The 26,311-nt window shown below is 47.4% G+C and overlaps 1 protein-coding gene across 1 annotated transcript in view; it reads right to left on the bottom strand.

Moving 5' to 3' along the window:
• Nucleotides 1-26,311, bottom strand: part of LOC122394153 (nucleoporin NUP100/NSP100-like) — an 80,744-nt gene that overhangs the window by 39,917 nt on the left and 14,516 nt on the right. Inside the window, exons 2-7 of the mRNA XM_043390812.1 lie at nucleotides 13,207-13,419; nucleotides 9,258-9,470; nucleotides 4,641-5,012; nucleotides 3,590-3,908; nucleotides 1,950-2,104; nucleotides 934-1,742 (exon numbers count right to left, since the gene is read on the bottom strand). Of these exons, the coding sequence (XP_043246747.1) occupies nucleotides 934-1,742; nucleotides 1,950-2,104; nucleotides 3,590-3,908; nucleotides 4,641-5,012; nucleotides 9,258-9,470; nucleotides 13,207-13,404 (2,066 nt within the window). The 5' untranslated portion in view covers nucleotides 13,405-13,419. The remainder of the gene's footprint in view (nucleotides 1-933; nucleotides 1,743-1,949; nucleotides 2,105-3,589; nucleotides 3,909-4,640; nucleotides 5,013-9,257; nucleotides 9,471-13,206; nucleotides 13,420-26,311) is intronic.

Genomic DNA, 26,311 nt, shown 5'->3' with positions numbered 1-26,311 from the left:
GACTTGAAATCTTCACTGTCGTGATCCTCGATCAATTCTCTATCGTTTGGTGTGTATTTCGATGTCATAACTCTAAAAATGATGCGTTGGGAGCATCGGAAGTCTGCAAGGTCATTTGTGCATTGGGTCACGTCAGGCGTGTGACGTCACTGACCTGACCCTGACCCCAAATGAACTACAAGAAACATCCGACGATGCCTGAAATGGATAGCAAGTTCGAATTCAGGGCATCAAAACACCCCGAAAAGGCATACAAGTGCAAGAAGTCATTACAGGTCAACCGAGGTCACTGACCTTACCTTGACCTTTAGTAACCTTCAAAATGTCAACGGACATTGTGCCAATGTCAAATCAGCCAGTTGTGATTCTAAAACAATCCATCAGTGTGTCAGGTCAGTCGGCATTTATACCAATGTGAAGCAATCTCCAATTTAGCGTAAATCTGGCTGGAGGTTGTTCCCTTTATGACGTCATAACTCCGTGACCTGACATGACCTTGACAAAAAAAAACAAAAGTTGCGCAAAGGATGCCCCAAAGGGTACTGAAAATTTGAGCAGGCTATCTGAAACGGTTCGGCGTGTAGCTAAGAAAAACCTCAGGGGGGGTTGCACCCCCCCCCTACATGGGCGAGGGTTAAATAACGGTGTTGAGTGTAAACTATTGCGTAGATGTCGGACATCTTTGGACAAATGGCTGGCTTGGACATTTTTGGACAAACGGTCGACGTAAGCATTGGACATTGGACAGACATTGGACACATGTTTTCTAAAATAGACATCCCTAGTTCGGAGCCTCACCCATTGGTCGGGGCCGGGGTGGCCGCAGCGCCGGCACCAGTCGATCCAGTGGCGGCGGCCGGTGGTGCCGACGGGGCCGGGGTGGCCGCAGCGCCGGCACCAGTCGATCCAGTAGCAGTGGCCGGTGGTGCCGACGGGGCCGAGCCGGAGCTGGCCGGCTCAGGCGCCTTGGGGGCGGACGAGTTGGCCGGAGTAGGTGGCTTGGCGGCGGCGCCGCTCTCGCTGGAGGCCGGCTTAGACGCGGCGCTACCGAACGACGGCCATCCACTTAACATTGAGGAGCCGGAGCCGAACGGAGACGACTGGGCACCAGAGGCCACACCAAAGCCGCCGAACAGAGAGGCGGGCTTGGAGTCAGTCCCGGAGCCGCCGAATATCTGGTTTTCTTTGGATGTCTTGTCGGTGGTGGTCGAACCACCGAAGAAAGATACGGCTTTGTCAGCTCCCTTTCCTCCGAACACCGATGGGGTACCAAAGATGGACGTGGTTTTGGCTTCGGAAGAGGGTGTTCCTCCGAAAATAGACACAGGTTTGGTTTCAGTTGACGACGCTCCTCCGAAGATCGAAGTTGTCTTGTTACCCGTTGAACCTCCAAATATTGACGTGGTCTTTGTGTCCGCTGCCGCCGCTCCTCCGAAGATCGAGGATCCAGACTTGTCGGCGTCGCCGCCGAGTGAGAATTTGAACGGCGAGGAGGCTGCGGACGACACGCCGAACTCGAACGTGGCCTTGGGAGTCGCCTCGCCGACCTTACTCTGGTCGCCGCCGAACGCAAACCAAAACGGGGCAGCCTTGAAATGGAAGGAGCTGTTGGGAGTGGCCGCTCCGGCGCCGGCGGCGGGGGCAGAGGTCACGGCGCTGGAGGTGGTGGTATTGGAGACCGCGGCGCCAGAGCCAGAGGTCGAGCTGACAGGTCCCTCCTCCGTGGTGTTCTCGCCCCTTGCCTGCGATAGAAAACGGAACGGGTTATTTTAGTGCAGGTTCTACATCCAGTGGAACACATAAAAATATCATAAGAATCGAGGAAAAATGCCAACCGCACTTGAGTTTGGAGCAGCGATTAATCTAGATGAAAACGTGCATGCATACAAAATGACATCTCACTAAAACACTCGTTCTGACTGTTGCCTCAGCTGACTGTTGACTCTTACCTCTCCGGGCATCTGGTCCCAGCAGCCGCGGCATCCCCGGCACGGCGGTCGCTGTTCGTACAGGTAGAAGCCGGCCGGCAGCTGGAGCCGGGCGGCGGCAGCGCGCTGCTCCTCGGTCGGCTGAACCTCGCCCACCACAGTCACCTCATCCGAGTCTGTCGCGGTAAGAGAGAAGAACGGCGGTGTTAACGGATAGCGAAAGCCATTAGACGTCGTGTAATGATTGAAACGGCGACACATTTTTTGTAAGCTCATCGCCCCACCACACCGATGACAAGACATCGTCAGACCATTATTTGATCCCACTATTTACACGACAGTACTAAGTACGCCTGAACGTCTCATGCATGACTACCTGCCATTTCTTAACCCGCGCCCGGCTGGGGGTCCTGGATTTCCACGCCCTGCTGGGGGGGGGGGGGTGTTTGAACACCCCCCCCTTGTAACTCGGCTCCTGGGCCACGTAGCGATACGCGGAAGGCGGCGTTCGAAAGAGCGTCAAAAATAATGACGAAATTACTTCGGTCAATTTTTTGGTCAGGTCAAAGGTCAGGTCACCAGAGGTCATTGAAGGCAAAATTTCGCCGATTTCCAGGTCGAATGTCGAAAATTTCCAAGAAGCCAACGCATAACTCGAGAACTAATAGAGCTACAGCGCCGCGGAAAAGTGCATTCGATAGCCCTATTAAAGCCCTTTCTGAGTAATTCTCTCAGATTTGACCTAACGTCAACGGTTTTGCCTGCAGGGGGCAAAAATTGCAAAAATAGCCGATTTTTCCGGAAACAGTTTTTCTGCAATAACTTTTGACCCAAGCCTTGTACGAGCTTACTTTTACCGGCATTGTGTTCCTCTCGTCAAGACGCATCGAATGAACTATAAGTTGACCTTGCAAGGTCAACTTGAAAATTTGACCCCAGGTCAAGGTTATGACCTGACCGGAAAGGGTCATGTTGCATATCAGTCGATCCGTATCGTCGAGCTGAACACATCTAAGGCGTTTTCATCGCTCTAGCATGCCTCTATCAAAAGTTATTTGCGAAAAAATGTTCGATACCATTCGTGACCTAAGATGACCTCAGGGCATAAACAAGGGTCACGGACACCATTTTCATGTTCAGTGTGTCTAAGCCACTTGTAATTCGGTGTTTGGGAGTGTTAATAATGTCTTTTGTCCAAAAGAGGCGCATTTCAATTTTCTCCCATAGACTTATAATGGGGAGGTCGCAAAATTGACCTGACCTTAGGTCATCGATATCAAAATTCTGAGATATACATTTTGTACATGCTATTGCTCTTAGCAATCGCTGAAAGTTTCAAAGCGATCGGTCACTCGGTGTAGCTATGACAGACATTGAAACTTTTTATGAGGTGAGGTCACTTCAAGTGATCTGGTGACTTGACCTTGAATGACCTTGGTCTGAAATTTTCACAACATGTGTAGAATTGATGTACGATAAGGTGTACCAAAAACGGCGGCGCTCCGCGCCGCCGTTTTTGTGATATGCGCGAAAAACCACAAGGGGGGGTGTTCAAACACCCCCCCCCCCCAGCAGGGCGCGGGTTAAGCAATGCTATAGTATCAGCCTAGCGTGGGTCTCCTGATAGCTGTGCGCGATGATTATGCCTTTCGCCAACTTACCAGAGTCTGTTGCTGCCGCTGTGGCGCTGGCGGTGGCCGGCAGTCGGAACGTGAAGCTGGTGCTGGGGCCGTCCGTAGCCGTGCTCTGGGCAGCCGGTGTACCACCGAACCTGCTACCGAACGAGAAGCCGGAGATATTCGGCTTATATATAACGAGATATTCGGCGTTATATAACGAGAAGCCGGATTCAGTGGCGGCGGCCGGTGCAGCGGCGGGGGCGGAGGTCGCGGCGCTGGAGGTGGTGGTATTGGAGACCGCGGCGCCAGAGCCAGAGGTCGAGCTGACAGGCCCCTCCTCCGTGGTGTTCTCGCCCCTTGCCTGCGATAGAAAACGGTGCAGGGGCGGCTTTAGTTCAGACATCCAGTTAAACACATCAGTAGTTGAACACATGAAAATACATTATAAAATAAAGGAACAATGACAAGGCCAAGGGAACACTTAGCCCTCGCTGGACCTTTTATATTTTCTACATACTCGCACGTGCCGGCCGATGGAAGGGGGGGGGGTACGAACCCCCTCGCCGTTATGCCCCTGATGGAGCTCAAGAGCGTTGCGGAAAAAACGAGCGTGTGCGCTGTTACCATACGCAGTAAATGATACCCGATTATAAATCCGCGCCCCGCTGGGGGTCCTGGATTTCCACGCCCTGCTGGGGAAGGGGGGGGGGCTCCCCCAGCACTCACCGCACCCGGCTACGGGCGGTGCTCGGCTTACGGGCAATCCCGCATGGGATAAAGTTGCCCGTCCAGCCCGGATCAGGCGGTTGCGGCGTGGAGGAGAAGGATTTGGCTATCCTGAGGATGGAAACGATGGAACGGTGCGGATATCGATGGAGGCAGATATAGGTAGTCACTATAAGCTGAACATTCCATGAGCAAGGTTAGCAGGCGAACTGGCGACGAAATGGAGAGTGTGGCACTATTCTATGGGCAGACAATAGTGATGGACAGAGTGGGGCGAGAAGCTATTAGCCACGTGCCTCGGGAAAGGCAGTGAGCCCTGGGGGCATCGTTCGTAGCTGGCTGACGGTTTGTATTCTGACTGACTGACCTTGGCCGGTGTGCTGGTGGCGCCCTCGGCGGTCGGCGGACGGAACGAGAAGCTCGGCGTGCTCGGCTGAGCAGGTGGCGCTGTGGTCGGTCCAAAGCTGAAGCCAGTGGAGGCGGCAGCAGAGGCGCCAGTCGTGGTACCGCCAGTCCAGGCCGACGGCGCCTGGTCGAGCTTGATACCGCCGTTCGTGCTGGAGACCGTCCCGGTAGAGGGCGTCGTCTTACTAAACCCCGACCCGAAGATGGTGGAAGCCGTCGTGGCGGGGGCCTTGCCACCGCAGGAAAACAGCTCTTGCGGTATGGGGAGCTGCTGCAGCTGTGGTGCCACCTGCACCTCTAGCTGCCTCTGGTTCTTCATCTGGTCCACCTCCAGCTGCCGAAGGGGCAGAAGGAGTGTCAGAGGTGGAGACTTCAGTGACAACGGGACACTATCTAGGAGCACGATACGCCAGAACATGCACAACACTTATCGTTCCTCGCAATGTGATGAGATCCGACACAACATACGAGGTGTGGCTAAAAAGAAACCGGACTGCTTGTGCTGGCCATAAAGTGGGGGGCCCGAAAACTAGCGAGACACTTGACATTAATCTTTATCATATTGTGGTGATGTGTGCCAAGCGGCATCTCGATATCGCTATTATTCTCCTTTCCACAGCTCTCTGTTTTATTGATGACGCTGATGCTGGTCACTCTGGTCTGGATGTCCTCGACCGATTCAAAATGGGTTCCCTTGACGACCTTTTTCATTTAAAGGGACACTCCCACCTTAACATTAGTTTTGAGTTGAGATAGCCAAATTGGTGGCCATGGCCTGCAAATACCGGTTTGGGCACTCACAACATCGACAAATGCTTTAATTCGGAGATATGGAATTTCAAACTTGCAGTTTTCGGATTCTAAGGGGCTAGTGCATTGGTATGCCCCCTTAGAATTTGTGACGTCAGCGGAGATCTAACGATTTTTAAATCTTTTACTAAAACGTTTGGTAGCACGCGGTGGTGTATGCTGCTTTGCGCGCAACAAATGCCGCACTTTCAAATAAAGTCGCTAGGAACAGCGGAGATCCCAAAAAGTAAACAAAAGTAAAAGTCTAATATCTTGAAAACCGGTGAATATTTTTCGATGAAATTTGGTAGACATTCGTTTTCGCTCTTTCTGAACCGAGCGACATCACTTTCGTGCCAATTCATTTACTTTTTTGAAGGTGGGAGGGTCCCTTTAAAGGAAATAGTTCACTTTTTAACATGGGTTTTGAACTGGAATAGCAGTTCCGTAGCTTGGGCTGAGACGAGCATAAATCAGGAGCTTTTACAGCCCAACGATCACCCTAGGCAAAGATATTCTATTTCTCGTCCCGAAAAAGGTGTCTTGCGTTGAGGATGTGTGCCTTGCATATATTTCCATCCAGTATGAAAAGAGCATGGGTCCCGAAAATTCTTCAGAAACTAGAGAAATTATCTACGAGAACTCTAGAGAAATTATCGTACTGATCAATTAGGACATTCAGGGGAACATTATCAGATCGAGCAGATCGCCCAAATGCCGGTGGCTGCGATAATTTCTCTGTTTCTGAAGAATTTTCGGGACCCATGCTCTTTTCATACTGGATCGCCTGTGCCTTACAGAAACTGAAAAGTTCTTCCTATATCAAAATATAGAAAAAAAAAATATTTTGTTATAAAAAGGTTTTATTTTCTTTGCTGATTATTTTGAACATAATAAATCATAAATCGTTGCAAAAAAAAATAATTTCGTGAAAGTGAACTATTTCCTTTAACCCTCGCCCGCACATGCCATTTTCCCATCCTAGAACGCACATGGGGGGGGGGGGGTTGCCACCCCCCGCGCCATTTCGTTCCTGTTCGAGATAGAGCTTAGCAGTAAGGACCAAAAAGATTCTTTGGGAAGAGACGAATCCAATGATACCCAGTTTTACCTTCTCAGGTCAGTCATTGACCTTCCAGGTCAGGTCAAACTAAAAAATGTTGCTGTTTTGGGTCACCGTTGGATATCAAGTGTGCTGCTTATCAAATACCGATGACGATGCTGTTTTCTGGTGCCAAGCCAGCTAGAACCTCTTTGTCACACTACCCGACCAGAATTTTGCTGCTGAGGTCATTTCAGGTCAAGTTAGGTCAAGGTCAATTATATGTGTTTGTATGTCTGTGTGTGTCTGTGTGTATACTGATGTGTGCACCGATTGTTTTTGGGTCCATATTACATGAAATCATGATCTGAGAAGCTTTTACCAAAAATGCAGTCAAAAAACTTCAAAAAAAGTAAATTCAGCTTCCCTAAAACGCAATTATCTTAGGTGACCTAGGTTGACCTTGACCCTGACCTTGACCCCTGTACATCGTCAAACAACATGTTCCATGATAGTTAGGAGGTAAGACTGGCAAAAAAGGCCGAAATCAGGGTGTCAAAAGCTCATAAGGCCCATGGCAAACGCAAGATGTTGAGAATTGGCCATTTGGGTCATGACATGACCTGAAAAACAAGGTCATATCTCCGAAACCAAAAATCACAGAAACTTGAAATTTTCAGTGGACATCAAGAAAGGATAGAGGAGCAGCTATACGAAAAATCAGCCTTCTAGCTAAAAAAAATGTTGAGTGCAGAGCAGAAAGACTACCTGAGGGGGGGTGGCAACCAACCCCCCCCCCCCCCATGTGCGGGCGAGGGTTAACCCTCGCCGGCCGAGGGGGGGGGGCGGGTGCCGCCCCCCCCCATAGGGTTTTTTCGCGATAGCTCCAAACACGCTGGCGATAGAGAGCTGAAACTTGGCATACCTGACCTTTGATCCAAGCCACATCTTTTGACACCAACCGCATTTTTGGGTCAGGTCAGGTCACTGACCTATGACGTCATAAGTGAACCTCTGCACGGTCTTCAGATGTCGCAACTTCGCAACGCCCTCACTGCCAGAGGAGATGTCACAGGGAAATGAAACTTGCAGGATCTAGTATCCATTATGAGTCTCACAACTTGTATATCTCGGATTTTTCCTAAAGGTCATATGAGGTCAGGTCATTTTCGTGACCTCACCATTATAAGTCAATGGGGAAAAATGAAAACTGCTATTCTGGCGCCGGGAACGATCTCCAACTATCTCAAGCACACAGAATCGTGATTTGATGCACTCCTTGGAAGGTTAGATGCGTCACTTTTGCAATGTTGACCTTCCGTGACGTCATTTATGACGTCATCAAGGTCATATTAGTTTTTCGTCAATAACTCCCGATCAAATTGAGCTAGCGAGTCGGGAAAGCCACCAATGGACTCAGGAAGACCTGCCGAATCGAATGATATGCGACATGACCTCTTTCGACCAACTTCGTGACCTGGGGGTGCTGACCTGACCTTGACCTGAGGTCAACACCCCAAGTTGACCTGACCCGGACAAAAAGTATATCATTCGACGCGCCTGATCAAGGCAAACACGATGCTGCCAAAATCGCGGCTCTGCGGCCGTTTTTTGCGAAGTTATTCACCAAAAACTGAACCGTACCCTGGGGCACTTGACCTGACCTCAGAGGTCACCGGTTGACCTAGGACCTTAAAATCGGGTACCAATCTCTGCGTCTCGTAACGGCGCACACGCTCGTTTTTTCCGCGACGCGCTAGCTCCACCAGGGGCGAAACGGCGAGGGGGGGGTCGTACCCGCCCCCCCCCCCCCTCGGCCGGCGCGTATGTAGAAAACCAATAGGTCCGGCGAGGGTTAAAGGAACAGCCAAAAGTGACAGGGAGGGAGGTCTGACAAATAAGAGGGTGCTTGAGCACCGCAACCTGCTTTTTGGCAAAAAACTGCTTGACGCTAATGGCAGAATGCGCTGGAGCGTTGTCGTGATGAAGCACCCAGTTCTTGGCTTCCCAGAAATTTCACTTGGTGCGCCGGACTCGTGAAATGAGGCGTCCCGGGTCTTCCTTGTAGAAATGCTGGTCGACTGTGGTACACCTCCAGCACGAACTGGCGGTGAACGAATCCCCTATGATCGAAAAAAGACGCTCAATGTCGTCTCCACCCTCAACTTCGACATGCGCGCGAACGTTGATGGACCTCCAGACCTTGGGGTCATCACAGATATCCTCACGACCAGTGCTGAACCTCGTATGCCATTCAAACACTTCCATGTGACATATGACCTAACATAACATTAAAGCCTTGAACAGATTCAGCGTCTCTGATGAGTTTGGCAAGGAACGTGATGTTCCTTCTTTTTTCGAAGCTCATTGTAGAAGCCTGACTGTGACAAGGCCGCCGAACATCGATAAAACAAAGAGCTGTGGAAAGGAGAATAATAGCGATATCGAGATGCCGTTTGGCACACATCACCACAATATGATAAAGATTAATGTCAAGTGTCTCGCTAGTTTTCGGGCCCCCCACTTTATGGCCAGCACAAGCAGTCCGGTTTCTTTTTAGCCACACCTCGTACCGGCGATGGTTAAATAAACAAGGGTGTGAGATAAACATGGTCAGCACAGTGAAGGTCTCTGCCATTGATGACGCGGTCGGACATTGTTGTGACTGCAGAGGCCACCCACCGCCGGGTTTGACGGGCCAGCAGCCCTCCGTCCCAGTAGGCCTGAATCGCCGTCCCCCTGACTCACGCTCAGCTCCTGCAGCTCTCGGCGCAGCTGGCGCAGCTCCTCGTTCAGCATGCCGCGAACGTCGGCCAGCACCGTGTCCCGCAGCTCTGCGGAACTCTGGGGCCGGGTGTGCGGGCCGGCCGCCGGCGGCGACTGCTGTTCCGTCAGAGTTATGACGGCTTCCTTCAGACCCTGCAGCTCGTCGCACAGGCGGTCCATGAGGGGACGCACCTCCTGAGCGGAAAGTACAGGTCTCGGGTCAGCCACACCCTCAGGTCCGCAGCCACAGCCACACCCTCAGCCACAGCCACACCCTCAGCCACAGCCACACCCTCAGGAAGTGTCATTCCTTGGGTAGGGCACAACAATCATAAACACATACTGTGCCGGCTGCTTAGATGTAGGCAGCCGGATAAGTGTCACGTGAATATGTCACGTTCTGTGTTATTTGTGTTGTGTGTGATAGTGAGCGAAAAATACAGATTAGCATCACGCCACATGGTGTCAGAAGTGGTATTTGCCATTTGGTATAGCCGTGGCATCAGAAGAATTTCAAAGAAGGCTAAACCAAGAGCTAGAAGGTCTAGATGGCATAAAGGCTATTGCCGACGACATTCTGATCTACGGGGAAGGCGACACATACGAAGAGGCTGTCACAGATCATGACAGGAAACTGAAAGCTCTACTAGAAAGATGTAGAGAAAGAGGTATAAGATTGAACATGAACAAGATGAAGCTGAAACAAAAACAAGTAGCCTACATGGGTCACCTATTCACGGATCGAGGTCCACAAGTTGACCCAGAGAAGACGCGTGCTATCCAATCCATGCCAGCCCCAAAAGATAAGAAAGGTGTGCAGAGGCTGCTGGGAATGGTCAACTATCTTCAAAAGTTTTCCCCAAACCTGTCGACAGTAGCAGCACCACTCCGTCAGCTTCTGAAGGATGATGCACCTTTCCTTTTTGACGACTGCATCCACGGCGAGGCTCTACGAGCCATAAAGAAGCTGATCGTCGAGGCACCTGTTCTGAAATACTTCAGTACCAAAGACGAGACTAGTCTCCAGGTGGACGCGTCTCAAGAGGGGCTTGGTGCGTGTCTAATGCAATGCGGTCAGCCAGTCGCCTATGCCTCTCGAACGCTCACCAACGCTGAGAGACACTATGCCCAAATCGAAAAAGAAATGCTCGCGATTGTCTACGGACTGAACAAGTTCGAACGGTACACCTTGGGAAGAGAGGTGACAATACAGTCGGACCACAAGCCATTGGAACAGATCCAGCTCAAAAGCCTCGCTGAAACACCGAAACGCTTGCAACGGATGATGCTAGCGGTGCAGAAATTCGACTTCCATATAGAGTACAAAAGGGGAGTTGACATGCATCTAGCCGATACACTTAGCAGAGCTCAGCTCCCGGATAAGAACACGGAACATCTGGATGAAATATACTATGCTTCACTTGGAAGATGCCAAGAAGAAGCTAACATAGAACAACTGGAGATAGAAGACTACCTGCCGATATCTGACAAAACGGCTATTTTCCTGAGAACAGAGTCAGAAAACGACATGGAAGCATGCACACTCGCAGAACTCATCAGCAAAGGATGGCCAAAACATAAAAGTGATGTACCGATGGAAGCACGCAGGTATTTCGATCTCAGGAGCACGTTATCTGTCAACAAGGGAGTAATATTTAAAGGTGATCGAATTTTCGTACCTGTCAGCGCAAGGCGCTACCTGCTGGAACGCGTGCACTTGTCGCATGCTGGAGTGCAAACGTGCATGCGTAGAGCAAGAGAAGCCCTGTACTGGCCAAACATGAACGAAGACATAAAAGACTATGTCTCCAAATGTACAGCATGTGCGGCTTATCAGCCAGCCCAACAGAAAGAGACACTCATATCCTACAAAGTACCAGCAAGACCATGGGAGAGGATCGGCTGTGACCTCATGGAGTTTGCAGGCTGGTCATATCTAGTCACTGTAGATTACTATTCCGACTTCATAGAATGCGACAGAGTGCACAACAAGACCACGAAAGAAATCATCAGACTGCTAAAAGGACATATGGCACGCTATGGTATTCCAATGGAGCTCGTCAGCGACAATGGCCCTCCCTTCAACTCAAGGGATTTCAGCGAGTTCGCTGAGATGTACGAATTCAAACACACGACGAGTTCTCCCGGATATCCACAGTCTAACGGAAAGGCCGAAAACGCGGTGAAGCAAATGAAGAGAATGATGACAAGAACATGCGAGACAAAATCAGATCCATATCTAGCATTACTAGAAATGCGAAACCTACCGTCAGAAAATGTCGGCAGTTCCCCGGCGCAACAACTCATGGGACGGCGTACTCGAACTATGCTACCCATCCATGGAAAACTGCTCAATCCCGAAGTACCGCTTGGTGCAGAAAGGGGCCTTCAGGAAAGAAAAGAAAAGCAGCAGAAATATTATAACAGAACTGCAAAGGATCTCCCCCCCCATGCAGACCAGCACGCCGGTGCTGATGGCACCGATACCCGGCCAGCAAAAATGGAGACCCGCCGTAGTTGTAAGTCGAGACAGCAACCGATCCTATGCAGTCAAAACAGAGGATGGACGAGTGTACCGAAGAAATCGACGTCATCTGCGGAACTACAGCCCCTGTCAGGACACAACGGACTCGACAAAGAGAAGAGAAACCAGCGACGGAAGCTTGTACCTAAGAGTGCCACCACGCCAAGAGGCAGCAGCACCACCTCAGGTTTCCCGGAGAGGACCGGAACCTCAGATCACTGGGAACCAGAGATCTCGGTCACCGTATATGCTGAGGAGTAGGTCACATCAGAAATGAAAAACGGAGGATGTGCCGGCTGCTTAGATGTAGGCAGCCGGATAAGTGTCACGTGAATATGTCACGTTCTGTGTTATTTGTGTTGTGTGTGATAGTGAGCGAAAAATACAGATTAGCATCACGCCACACATACTACATCCGATGACGTTTCATGGTAGTCCAAAAACCCTAATTCGTTTCTTCTATGTGAAAGTTCCATCCCAGGTCTCTTCTCCCTGCGCACGATTCGACCACTGTCCTGACCTCGACCCGAGGTCAACACCTTCAATCCGCGACCCACTGCACTGGGGGTTTTCTGCAATAGCTTCTAAACCGCTTGACGTATCGCCGCCAAACTTTCAGTACCTTCGGCTGCATCAATTTGATACTTTTTTTTAAATTTCAACTTCGTATCTATCATAGGTCGGCCGGAAATGACGTCAGAGTGACGTCATGTTCGGCCGATTTCGACGCAAAACATTGAACCATTGGAATCGCTCCCAAGAGCTCAGTTTTTAACCCGCGCCCCAGTGGCGGTCTCAGCCAACTTCGCCCTAGTGGGGGGGGGGGGGGGGCATATGTTACCACCCACCTCTAACTCAAAAACTAAGAGGGCTAGAAAGACGCGGTAAAAAGCAGTCGATAGCTCTCAATGCGTACGTTTGAAAGTATTACGGTCATTTTTCACCTTAGAGCAACATTGGGGTCACCAGACGTCATCAAAGGTCAAAATTTGCCAATTGTCATGATATTTTTCAGAAAACATGCCGCTATCTCAGGTACTATGGTAGCTAGAAAAAAGCATGGAAAAGCAATCGATAGCTTTTGAACTCTTCTTTTGAAAAGGTCGTATCAATATTGACCTCAGGTCAACGGTTTAGCCTCCAGAGGGCAAAAACTCCAAAAATAGCTGTTTTCACGAAAAGTGTTTTTCGACAATAACTTTCGACTACCAAAAGCCACCACATTTTTATTAACAGAATCGTGTTCCCCTCGTCGAGACGCGTCGAAAGAACTATAATTTGACATTGAAGGGTAACTTCAAAATTTGACCTCAGGTCAAGGTCATGACCTTACCGGAAAAGGTCATGATGCATATCAGTCGATGCGTCTCAACAAGACAAACACAATGAGACGTCCCCCTGACTCACGCTCAGCTTCTGCAGCTCTCGGCGCAGCTGCCGCAGCTCCTCGTTCAGCATGTCGCGAACGTCGGCCAGCACCGCGTCCCGCAGCTCCGCGGAACTCTGGGGCCGGGTGTGCGGGCCGGCCGCCGGCGGCCACTGCTGTCCAATCAGAGTTATGACGGCTTCCTTCAGACCCTTCAGCTCGTCGCACAGGCGGTCCATGAGGGGACGCACCTCCTGAGCGGAAAGTACAGGTCTCGGGTCAGCCACACCCTCAGGTCCGCCAGAAAGTGTCATTCCTTGGATAGGGCACAACAATCATAAACACATACATACATCCGTGACGTTTCAGAGTAGTAAAAAAACTAATTCGTTTCTCTAATGTGGAAGTTCGATCCCAGGTCTCTTCTCCCTGCGCACGATTAGACCACTGTCCTGACCTCGACCCGAGGTAAACACCTTCAATCCGCGACCCACTGCACTGGGGGTTTTCTGCAATAGCTTCTAAACCGCTTGACGTATCGCCGCTAAACTTTCAGTACCTTCAGCTGCATCAATTTGACCTTTTTTTAATTTCAACTTCGTATCTATCATAGGTGGGCCGGAAATGACGTCAGAGTGACGTCATGTTCGTCCGATTTCGACGCAAAACATTGAACCACGGGAATCGCTCCCAAGAGCTCAGTTTTTTAGCTAGGTCCAATTTCGTTGCATGAGAGGACTCAGAATGGACAGCGCTATCAAACTGTTATCTCGGATTTTCAAAATTGTAAAAAAGTTTAGAAAGTTATGTTTATTAAAATTCAAAATTTGTAGTCTTATCTTTTTTTAAAAAAGATTTTGATTTTTCGAAAAAAAAACGGAATATATAGGTATGATAGAACACATGCTTATGACTTACTCTAGGAGGTTTTAGCCAGATATCTTCAAAAATGGCCAAGCTACACGCATTATAGCAAAATTTCACATTTTTAAATTCTTCAAATCAATTTTTCAGTACGAATTTGACATTGTACACCGAAATAAATAGAACCATCGTGTTCCTCAGCTCAAACTGCATCCGATAGACATGTTTTCTAGTGAAAAATTTCAACTTTAAAATTTGACCTTTTTTGACCTGAAAGTGACCTGACCTCAGCTATATTCAGATAAAAATGGCCTCAAATGACAGGCGACACCGATTTCGAAAGCTATGGCCTAAATGAACCATAAAACATGTGTCACTCGACCGACTTATTATATAAGATTTCCGTGACCTATGATGACCTGACCCTCACCTGAAAATCAAAGTACAAGTGTGGTACCCTCAGGATATCAAAGGCATCTATTCACGAGTGTGTTTTCAAAAAATCAGCCTGATCTGACTTGTAAGACGGCAGCCAGAGCCCAAAATGTGAACAAGCAAAACATTGATAATTTTTACTTTGACCTGACCTGTAACGTCATCGGTGACCTCGAGGTCAATGAAATTAGGCTTGTCTGGACAGTTTTTACAAGGCTATCAGATACTGTTTGAATTTTGACGAAGTCGGCCCAATAGTTTCGGAGTTAGGAGCCCCCTGCCCCACAGTAGGGCGCGTTATACACAGACCCCAGGCGGGTTAACCCTCGCCGGCACAGGCCATTTTGCGTCCTTCGACGGCACACGGGGGGGGGGGATACGACCCCCCTCGCCTTTGGCCCCTGATCGAGCTAGCACTTCACGGTAAAAACGAGCGTGTTGCCCGTCACGTGAGAAAGCCGTTGATACCCAATTTTAACCCTCGCCCGCACAAGGGGGGGTTGCCACCACCACCCCCCCTCCCCCAGGTAGTCTTTCTGCTCTGCACTCAACATTTTTGAGCTAGAAGGCTGATTTTTGGTATAGCTGCTCCGCTAACCTTTCTTGATGTCCACTTAAACTCTAAAGTTTCTGTGATGTTTTGTTTTGGAGATATGACCTTCTTTTTCAGGTCATGTCATGACCCAAATGGCCAATTCACAGCATCTTACGTTTGCCATGGGCTTTGTGAGCTTTTGACACCTTGATTTCGGCCTTTTTTGCCAGTCTTACCTCCCACCTATCATGGAACATGTTGTTCGACGATGTACAGTAGGGGTACCCATTTTTCCCGATTTTGGAAATTTGAGGGTGGGGGTAGTTTTCCCCATTATTTCGCGGCTCCTGATTCCAATGATGCCAAAAATATTGAAATCAAAGGTGGTTTAGGGGTCGCGAATTGAGATTGAAATTTGCGTATTTACCTAGAAATATGCCTATTTTACGCTGATAGTAAATCGCACCAAAGGCAAACTTTTTGTTTCGAAAGTCGGGTAGAGGGGTCATTGAGCGCTCCTTTTTCATCCAGATCGATGTGCTCCATCACGTGGTTCCGGTTAAATGCCTTACTAGCGATCAATACAAGTCGATATTGCAACATTTGGTGAAAAGCGCCGTGATGTTTTGCTCCTGTTGTTGGTATCATTCTGGTCGGCGTGTAATCATTTTTGATATCTTCTGCCTTCATGTGACCTTTGGTGACCTTTGGTATTGGTGACCTTTGATGACCTGTGAGGTCAAACTTAAATATGACGTTTCAGTTGCCACATCTCAGTTCATGACAGGCTTTTTGTGTCCATACAATTAAAGTTTCCGCAAATTAGCTCAGGATACATCTCACAGGTTATGGCTCCGAATGGACTTCAAACCATGTAATTCAAAAACGATCAAACCATTTTGACCGTATACCTACTTCCACAAGCAGTGCTGATCGCTGACCACAGGCGGCGGAACGGGGAGGGCACCGGGGCACCGTGCCCCCTTTAATTTTGGCATTTTAACATTAGCCCTAGGGGCGTTGCATGGAAAGAATGGGACCAAAAGTCGGCAGTGCCCCCCCCCCCCCCTAATTGAAGGTGTTCCACCGCTACTGTCGCTGACGGCTACGATGTAATACACGCATGAGACAAGGTAGAATAAATCTGGGTGTTCTACCCAAAAATATCAACTTCTAATCCAAAAACATAAACTCCAAAGCGTCGATTCTTTCCATGCCTACCAACCATGTACCTACTATTCCATTTCTTCAGTGGGGACAGATACGAGTACACGTCTTAAGTGTAAGAGTTTCCGATACAATGCACATTGCACATCATTTACGACTTTGCATTTTCGACCACGGGCGACTAGCCATGCGCTGATACGTGCATAGCTGATAAGTGACGAAGACCTTTCACAGCTCCTTGCACAGATCACTTGTGATCTGAGGTAATTGGCGTCTGAATCTGAAGAACCTAATGAAGCAGAAGATTTTCATCCTGCATGGGCCGTATATGGTGGTAACCAGGACGCGGCGTCATATAAAAGAGTGTGCGTGCAGAGGCTGAAGACGAGGAGAACTAGTTCCGCCACCTAAGGTCCATGGCCCACCCAATGTGTCGGCCCCCAGGCAATGCCAGGAGTCAGTAAACGGATCTGCCTCGGAGTTGGCTGAGTCGTTTAGACTTGGTACCTTCCTAATTTCCAGCTTTAGGCAATGCCATTCGACTTCAGTTCTGCACCATCTGAGGGTTTGGACTGGGCCTGTAGAGTGCAACGTAAGGTCCGTTATCTTGCAAGGACGCTGCTGGCAGCGGCCATCACCAGGCACTAGTTCCATGGCATGATATCTGCACCCGTCTCAAGTCAACAATATGTCAACAGTCTAAACAAAAGTCTGTATGTGGGTGTGGGTGTTTGTGGGAGATGGGCAAAGCTACATTCATACAGCAGTCACCCAACGGCGCGGTGGTAAAAAGCTTGCGCCCCTCCCTCAGCCGTGTCTGCAACTCCGGGACTATAGGGGAGGTCGGCTAGCGAATTGGCAAAGGTCATGCATACCGGCATAGCTTCAGTGCTGTTTTCACCTCGTTAAAGATATAAATAGGCCATTAACAACTTATTTATCTACTTCATGCCATATTTCCGTTACAATACGACACACGAGTTATATCGTCACATCCGTAACGGCTTTTAATGCCCCTCCCACCCAGATTGTGTCAATATTCATTGTTTACGTCCTGGGGTTCAGTCATTTCTTTTGCTGAATAAGACGACTCATTGAAAACTAAATGGTCCTAATGAGAAAGCTTCGATCACTGATTTGAGCCCTCTGACTACATAGCCAGTCGTTCTAAGAGTTACGGTCTTGTGTATATGTAGGTACGAATGACGGTCTAAGCCACAGTGAGTGTAACTGAGCATATGCTGTTCATTGACCAAAATGATATTTTTGGTGCTCTCTTTTACCGCTGCACGTCGAATATATCTACAACTAAAGCAATGTTGCACGGTGTCCAACAGTCATTAATACCACTGCAACACATTCAGGCTTTGCGCATTCATATCCATTCATATGAAGTCATTTTTCCAAGTAAAATTAAAACTTCCAATGCAAGCTCGCGATCCCTAAAACTGGTCTGATATCGTTATTTCTGTCACTGCTAGATCCAGAACGGAGCAAATAATGATAAAATCGACCCCAAACCGTTGGCATAGTAACTTTGTCCAAAACATAAAAAATGTTAACCCGCGCCCAGATGGGGTCTGCCGAGCAACGCGGTCTGATGGGGGGGGGGCCATTTTGGCCCCTCCCCCCTCAGATCTCGAGAACCACGCAACATAGCGACAAGCGGTAAACGGTGTTGGATAGCCCCAACAGGGAACTACCTTGTGACCCAATTTCATTGACCTCGGTCAAACCGATGACGTCACAGGTCAGGTCAAAGGTCGAATTTTCACCGTTTACAGGCATTTCAAGAAATGCGTTGTAAAATCGTGTAAAATGCATTTCATTGAAAATCATCGATGGGGAAATGTTCTTCAAACACATATTTTGCTATTTGAGGTCACTGATACCAGGTCAGGTCACAGAGGTCAGGTCACTGGGGGGTCACAATATGAAAGTGTCGTGTGATACATGTTTTATGGTCCATTTTACATGACAAATGCGATTATGTGGGTCAGACAGACTTTAGGACCAGCTTAGGTCACGTTTTGGTCAAGGTCAGGTCAAGGTCAGGTCAAGGTCAGGTCAAATTAGGTCAAATTTCAAAGTTGATATTTTTGCATAAAATGGGTATCGATTCGATGCAGTTCGTCACGGGGAGTTCAATGGTGGTCTCCGTTTTGCGCTACGAGGTCTAGAATTGCTAAAAATTGAGTTCAAAAATTTGACGTCATCAATTTTTAACCCGCGCCCGGCTGGGGGTCCTGGATTTCCACGCCCTGCTGGGGGGGGTGTTTGAACACCCCCCCCCCCTTCTAACTCGGCTCCTGGGCCACGTAGCGATACGCGGAAGGCGGCGTTCGAAAGAGCGTCAAAAATAATGAGGAAATCACTTCGGTCAATTTTTTGGTCAGGTCAAAGGTCAGGTCACCAGAGGTCATTGAAGGCAAAATTTCGCCGATTTCCAGGTCGAATGTCGACAATTTCCAAGAAGCCAACGCATAACTCGGGAACCAATAGAGCTACAGCGCCGCGGAAAAGCGCATTCGATAGCCCTATTAACGCCCTTTCTGAGTAATTTTCTCAGATTTGACCTAGCTTCAACGGTTTTGCCTGCAGGGGGCAAAAACTGCAAAAATAGCCGATTTTTTCGGAAACAGTTTTTCTGCAATAACTTTTGACCCAAGCCTTGTACGAGCTTACTTTTACCGGCATCGTGTTCCTCTCGTCAAGACGCATCGAATGAACTATAACTTGACCTTGAAAGGTCAACTTGAAAATTTGACCTCAGGTCAAGGTCATGACCTGACCGGAAAGGGTCATGTTGCATATCAGTCGATCCGTATCGTCGAGCTGAACACATCTAAGGCATTTTCATCGCTCTAGCATGCCTCTATCAAAAGTTATTTGCGAAAAACTGTTAGATACCATTCGTGACCTAAGATGACCTCAGGGCATAAACAGGGGTCACGGACACCATTTTCATGTTCAGTGTGTCTAAACCACTTGTAATTCAGTGTTTGGGAGTGTTTATAATGTCTTTCGTCCAAAAGAGGCGCATTTCAATATTCTCCCATTGACTTATAATGGGGAGGTCGCAAAATTGACCTGACCTTAGGTCATCGATATCAAAATTCTGAGATATACATTTTGTACATGCTATTGCTCTTAGCAATCGCTGAAAGTTTCAAAGCGATCGGTCACTCGGTGTAGCTATGACAGACATTGAAACTTTTTATGAGGTGAGGTCACTTCAAGTGACCTGGTGACCTGACCTTGAATGACCTTGGTCTGAAATTTTCACAACATGTGTAGAATTGATGTATGATAAGGTGTACCAAAAACGGCGGCGCTCCGCGCCGCCGTTTTTGAGATATTCGCGAAAAACCACAAGGGGGGGTGTTCAAACACCCCCCCCAGCAGGGCGCGGGTTAACAGTTTTTTCGCTATAACTTGGCCAAAAAAAGAGCTATCGATCTAAAATTTGGTATGTATATCGAAGAGCGCAGGGACTATCACATATATTCCGTTTTTCTCGAAATTCGAAAAAATTTTGGAAATTTTTTGAGTTTTTCTAAAAAAATCAATTTTTTTGATTTTTGGGGGTCAAAATCCAAAAATTTCAAAAATCCGAGATAGCAGTTTTGTAGCGCCGTCTTTTCTCTACACAACCACATAAAGAACTTTAAAATTGCTTGTGAACTGTAGAATTGGTGAGCGTTTCAAGATGTCATGTTTTTTGCTCATTTTTACTCGAACATGACCTCAGTTTGACCTCAATAACTCCTGACCTGAGGTGACCTGTGACTTGAAATTTTGTGTGAAGGTGTCAAATTGATGTCCGGTAAGGTACCCAAAATTTGGCGGCGCTGCGCGCCGCCGTTTTCTCGCTATTTCAGAAAAACCACAGGGGGGGGGGGCCAAAATGGCCCCCCCCATCAGGGCGCGGGTTAATTTGGTCGATTTTCCGCTAAAATTGACCTTTTCATTTTGAATACGTGACCTCTAGAAATAGTTTGGTTTCGTTATTTTTGGCACAAATGGAATCAGAATGGACCAAATAATGGGAAAATTGACTCCCACCTGTTAGCATGGTAACCTTGTTCCAAAATAAAATAGCATTAATTTGGTCGATTTTTCGCTAAAACTGGCATTTTCATTTTGAATTCGCGACCCCTAGAAATCGTTTGATTTCGCTATTTTTGGCATAGATGAAATCAGAATAGACCAAATAATGGGAAAATCCACCCCCACCTAAAATTTGAAAAATTGACCCAAAAATGGGTACCCCTAATGTACAGGTGTCAAGGTCAGGGTCAAGGTCAACCTAGGTCATCTAAGATAATTGCGTTTTAGGCAAGCTGAATTTACTTTTTGTGAAGTTTTTTTACTGCATTTTTTGTAAAAGCTTCTCAGATCATGATTTCATGTAATATGGACACAAAAACAATCGGTGCACACATCAGTATACACACAGACACACACAGACATACAAACACATATAATTGACCTTGACCTAACTTGACCTGAAATGACCTCAGCAGCAAAAACCTGGTCGGGTTGTGAGACAAAGAGGTTCTAGCTGGCTTGGCACCAGAAAACAGCATCGTCATCGGTATATGATAAGCAGCGCACTTGATATCCAACGGTGACCCAAACAGCAACAATTTTTAGTATGACCTGAACTGGAAGGTCAGTGACTGACCTGAGAAGGTAAAACTGGGTATCATTGGATTCGCGTCTCCCCAAAGAATCTTTTTGGTCTTTACCGCTAAGCTCTATCTCCAACAGGAACGAAATGGCGCGGGGGGGCTGGCAACATTTAAATAAAAAAAAAACTGAACCGAAGTCATCAAAGGTCAATGACCTGACCTGACCTTCCGGTGACGGTGGCGATATCTCCCCGCTGGAAAATGGCAAATCCCCATGTGCGTTCTAGGATGGGAAAATGGCATGTGCGGGCGAGGGAAGGTCCTAGGTCATCGGTCGATCTTCCAGGTCAGGTCAATAACCCAAAAGTCGGGGAAATCGGGACCTGTCAGAACGTCGTAAAGCATGGCAGCTACGTGGTTTTTCGGGGTGCTGATCACGAATATCATGTTAGTTATGCCATAATAAATGATGTCTTCATGCATTTAGGTCAAGTCGGGTCAGGTCAGATCAGGTCAACCAGTAAGGGTTTTGCCGGGTATTCGTAGTAGGTGTCAACCGCCTCTAAAGGCTTCGTAACGTGTTACGAAGGCACCAAGAATAAACCGTAAATGTTCAAATGGATGCTAAATGTGAATTCAGCTCCAAAAACTAGCCCAGAAGCCAGAAACATTTAACCCTCGCCCTGGCAGGGCATTTTTCATAACACGGCCTGGCAGGGGGGGTCGATACGACCCCCCCCCCCTCGGCCCTCGCGATTGGCTCCTATGACACCTAGAAACACCCAATTTGGTAGGTAGGTGGGCCCCCTGGAGTTCTCGCCCCTGTGCAAATTTGGTTGCTCTAGGTCAATATTTAGGGGGGTTTTGGGGGGTATAAATGTAAAAATTTCGCTAAAAAACGGTCAAAAGTTTTTCGCTTATAACTTTTGATCTAATTAAGATAGAGCAAAAAGAAAAGCACCAGTGAACTCAGCACGTCAAGGCGCGTCGAATGATATACTTTTTAACTTGCTTAAGTGTACTTAAAGTTTTTCTTAAATTTTAAGTAAACTTAAATTAATAAATTAAGTTCAAGTTAACCAAATTGCATCATATCGCATATCATTCGACTCGGCTGATCACCAGGAACACAATGATACCATTTTTTAAGCTCTAGCGTCATTATGTGCCAAGTTATTGGCAATAACGTCATTTGACCTCAGTTGACCTCATTTGACCTGACCCATGGATAAGTACACCAAACAAAGAAGCAAAAAGTGACCTGCTGTTAAGTACCGTGGTTTAAAAGCACAAAAGTGATAGAACGAAGCGGATATCTCCAGTATTTTCCGAATTTAGTATTTTCCCATAGGCTTAACATTACGACGTAATGACCTCTAACTGACCTCAGGTCAGTGACCTCAAAAAAGCCGGACTATATGTTATACAACTCGGTGAACTTAGCACATCCTGAAAGTTTGAAGGAAATCAGTCAAAAACTGTGAGTTGGACAGGTGCAAAAAGAAAATTGAAATTTGACCATGACCTTGTACCGGTTTTTCTGACCTGGTGACCTGACCCAAGGTCACCCGGACCTGAAATTTTCAGGTCGTATGTAAAAAGGTTGCACCATAAGCTGTGCCAAATTTGGGGGCGCTGTGCGCCGCCGTTTTTACGCTATCTTCGAAAAACCTTAGGGGGGGTCGCATCGACCCCTCTGCCAGGGCGAGAGTTAAATTAAAAAACTAAACCAAAGCCATCAAAGGTCAATGACCTGATCTGACCCTCAGGTGACCTTGACACCCACCCTAATCCCATGGGAGCAACATCATATCCCGAGCCCCGCTGGGGGTCCTGGATTTCCACGCCCTGTTGGGAGGGGGGATGCTTGAACAGGGTTCCGGATAAAATATCGAAATGCAAAATATCGAATCGCAAAATATCGAAGGTAAAATATCGAAGTGACAAAATATCGAAAGCAAAATATCGAAATGGAAAAATATCGAAGTTGCGAAATATCGAAAAGCAGAATATCGAAAAGCAGAATATCGAGATGGCAAAATATCGAATCGCAAAATATCGAAATCGCAAAATATCGAATGGCATAATATCGAAGCTGCAAACTATCGAAAGACAAAATATAGAATGCAAAATATCGAAAAGACAAAATATGGAAAGCAAAATATCGAAAAGACAAATTATCGAAAGCAAAATATCGAAAAGACGAAATATCGAATGCTAGATATCGAAAAGACAAATTATCGGTAATGAGAATATCGCAAAGACAAAATATCGAAAGCAGAATCTTGAAAAGAATCGCTGATGCACTGCAATTTCCGACACTTCTTGCTTTGAAATGAAAAAAAACATCACAGGCTGTGTTGGGGAGGGTTGGGTTGGGCTAGGTTAGGCTAGATTAGGTTAGGTTAGCCCGCGCCCGGCTGGGGGTCCTGGATTTCCACGCCCTGCTGGGGGGGGGGGTGTTTGAACACCCCCCTTGTAACTCGGCTCCTGGGCCACGTAGCGATACGCGGAAGGCGGCGTTCGAAAGAGCGTCAAAAAATAATGACGAAATCACTTTGGTCAATTTTTTGGTCAGGTCAAAGGTCAGGTCACCAGAGGTCATTGAAGGCAAAATTTCGCCGATTTCCAGGTCGAATGTCGAAAATTTCCAAGAAGCTAACGCATAACTCGGGAACCAATAGAGCTACAGCGCCGCGGAAAAGTGCATTCGATAGCCCTATTAACGCCCTTTCTGAGTAATTCTCTCAGATTTGACCTAACGTCAACAGTTTTGCCTGCAGGGGGCAAAAACTGCAAAAATAGCCGATTTTTTCGGAAACAGTTTTTCTGCAATAACTTTTGACCCAAGCCTTGTACGAGCTTACTGTTACCGGCATCGTGTTCCTCTCGTCAAGACGCATTGAATGAACTATAACTTGACCTTGAAAGGTCAACTTGAAAATTTGACCTCAGGTCAAGGTCATGACCTGACCGGAAAGGGTCATGTTGCATATCAGTCGATCCGTATAGTCGAGCTGAACACATATAAGGCGTTTTCATCGCTCTAGCATGCCTCTATCAAAAGTTATTTGCGAAAAAAACTGTTAGATACCATTCGTGACCTAAGATGACCTCAGGGCACAAACAAGGGTCACGGACACCATTTTCATGTTCAGTGTGTCTAAACCACTTGTAATTCGGTGTTTGGGAGTGTTTATAATGTCTTTCGTCCAAAAGAGGCGCATTTCAATTTTCTCCCATTGACTTATAATGGGGAGGTCGCAAAATTGACCTGACCTTAGGTCATCGATATCAAAATTCTGAGATATACATTTTGTACATGCTATTGCCCTTAGCAATCGCTGAAAGTTTCAAAGCGATCGGTCACTCGGTGTAGCTATGACAGACATTGAAACTTTTTATGAGGTGAGGTCACTTCAAGTGACCTGGTGACCTGACCTTGAATGACCTTGGTCTGAAATTTTTACAACATGTGTAGAATTGATGTATGATAAGGTGTACCAAAAACGGCGGCGCTCCGCGCCGCCGTTTTTGAGATATTCGCGAAAAACCACAAGGGGGGGGGTGTTCAAACACCCCCCCCCAGGCAGGGCGCGGGTTAGGTTAGGTTGGGTTAGGTTTGATCAGGTTTGATTATTATTTTAGATCAAATGTAACTGTTTCCTTCTAATGAAACGCCAATAACGGGAAGGGTTGAATCAACTTATTATTTAGTTGTCCACTGGTTCAGCTGTCCACTGGTTCAGTTGTTTACTGTTTAAATTGTCATCGGTTCAGCTGTGAATGGTTTAGTTGTCACTGGTTCAGCTGTCACTGGTTCAGTTGTCATGGAATCAAGTTTTAGTGCCTTGTCAATTCCCACCCTGGTGCCGCCTATGCTGTCGTCTTTTGATATTTCGCTTTATCGATATTTTGTCTTTTCAATATTTTGCATTCAATACTTTGTCCTTTAGATATTATGCTTTCGATATTTTGTCTTTTCGATATTATGCATTCGATATTTTGCCTTTTCGATATTCTGTTTTCGATGTTTCGTCTTTTCGATATTTTGCTTTCCATATTTTGTCTTTTCGATATTTGGCGCTCGATATTTTGTCTTTCGGTATTTTGCCATTTCGATATTTTGCAACTTCAATATTATCCCTCGCCCGTAAACGGTATTTTGCCACCTTCGCCCATGCAGGTGCGACCCCCCCCCCCTGGCGTTTGGAAACGGAGCGTCGTAGAGCTTAGCGGAAAAGACCAACGGATTGCTCTCAACGAGATCTCGCGATTGGTGGTATATTTTTTGGTCCTAGGTCAACATTTGACCTACTTATGACCTGTCAAAGGTCAAATTTTCGGAAAAATCTAACTTTTTTCAGATTTCCGCGCCGATTGCGGCAAAACGGTAAGAGATATCGACTTGAAACCTTCACTATCGTGATCCTTGATCAATTCTCTATCGTTTGGTGTGTATTTCGATGTCATAACTCTAAAAATGATGCGTTGGGAGCATCGGAAGTCTGCAAGGTCTTTTGTGCATTGGGTCACGTCAGGCGTGTGACGTCACTGACCTGACCCTGACCCAAAATGAACTACAAGAAGCAACCGGCGATGCCTAAAATGGATAGCAAATTCGAATTCAGGGCATCAAAATACCCCGAAAAGGCATGCAAGTGCAAGAAGTCATTACAGGTCAACCGAGGTCACTGACCTGACCTTGACCTTTAGGAACCTTGAAAAGGTCAACGGACACTGTGCCAATGTCAAATCAGCCAGTTATGATTCTAAAACAACCCATAAGTGTGTCAGGTCAGTCGGCATTCATACCAATCTCCAATTTAGCGTAAATCTGGCCGGAGGTTGTTCCCTTTATGATGTCATAACTCCGTGACCTGACATGACCTTGACAAAAAAAAACAAAAGTTGCGCAAAGAATGCCCCATAGGGTACTGAAAATTTGAGCAGGCTATCTGAAACGGTTCGGCGTGTAGCTAAGAAAAACCTCAGGGGGGGGCTCCCCCTACATGGGCGAGGGTTAAGCGAGTCGATATTTTGCTATTTCGATATTTTGCTATTCGATATTTTGCGATTTCGATACTATGCGACTCGATATTTTGCGATTCGATATTTTGCGTTTCGATGTTTTGTCATGGAATCTCAACAATCGTTTGAACACTCTCCCCCCTTCTAACTCGGCTCCTGGGCCACGTAGTGTTACGCGGAAAAGAGCGCCAGAAATAATGACGAAATCACTGCGGTCACTTTTTTTGGTAAGGTCAAAGATCAGGACACCAGAGGTCATTGAAGGCAAAGGTTCGCCGATTTTCAGGTCGAATGTCGACAATTTCCAAGAAGCCAACGCATAACTCAAGAAACCCCTCCCAACACAGCTCACATCACGGAGGTCAGCATGTGAACATGCAAGTTCATTGACCTGTTCACCACGGCGGTTCGTTCTGTACTGGTTTATTGAACCGCGGCCTCGGCTCAGGCCGTGCGCCGCGGGCCGAGTCAGGGGCGGCG

This window comes from Amphibalanus amphitrite, unplaced genomic scaffold, assembly GCF_019059575.1.
Source record: "Amphibalanus amphitrite isolate SeventyFive unplaced genomic scaffold, NRLGWU_Aamphi_draft 000576F_arrow, whole genome shotgun sequence".
NCBI classification, from domain to species: Eukaryota; Metazoa; Arthropoda; class Thecostraca; order Balanomorpha; family Balanidae; genus Amphibalanus; species Amphibalanus amphitrite.
This window is presented reverse-complemented; position numbering and strand designations above follow the sequence as displayed.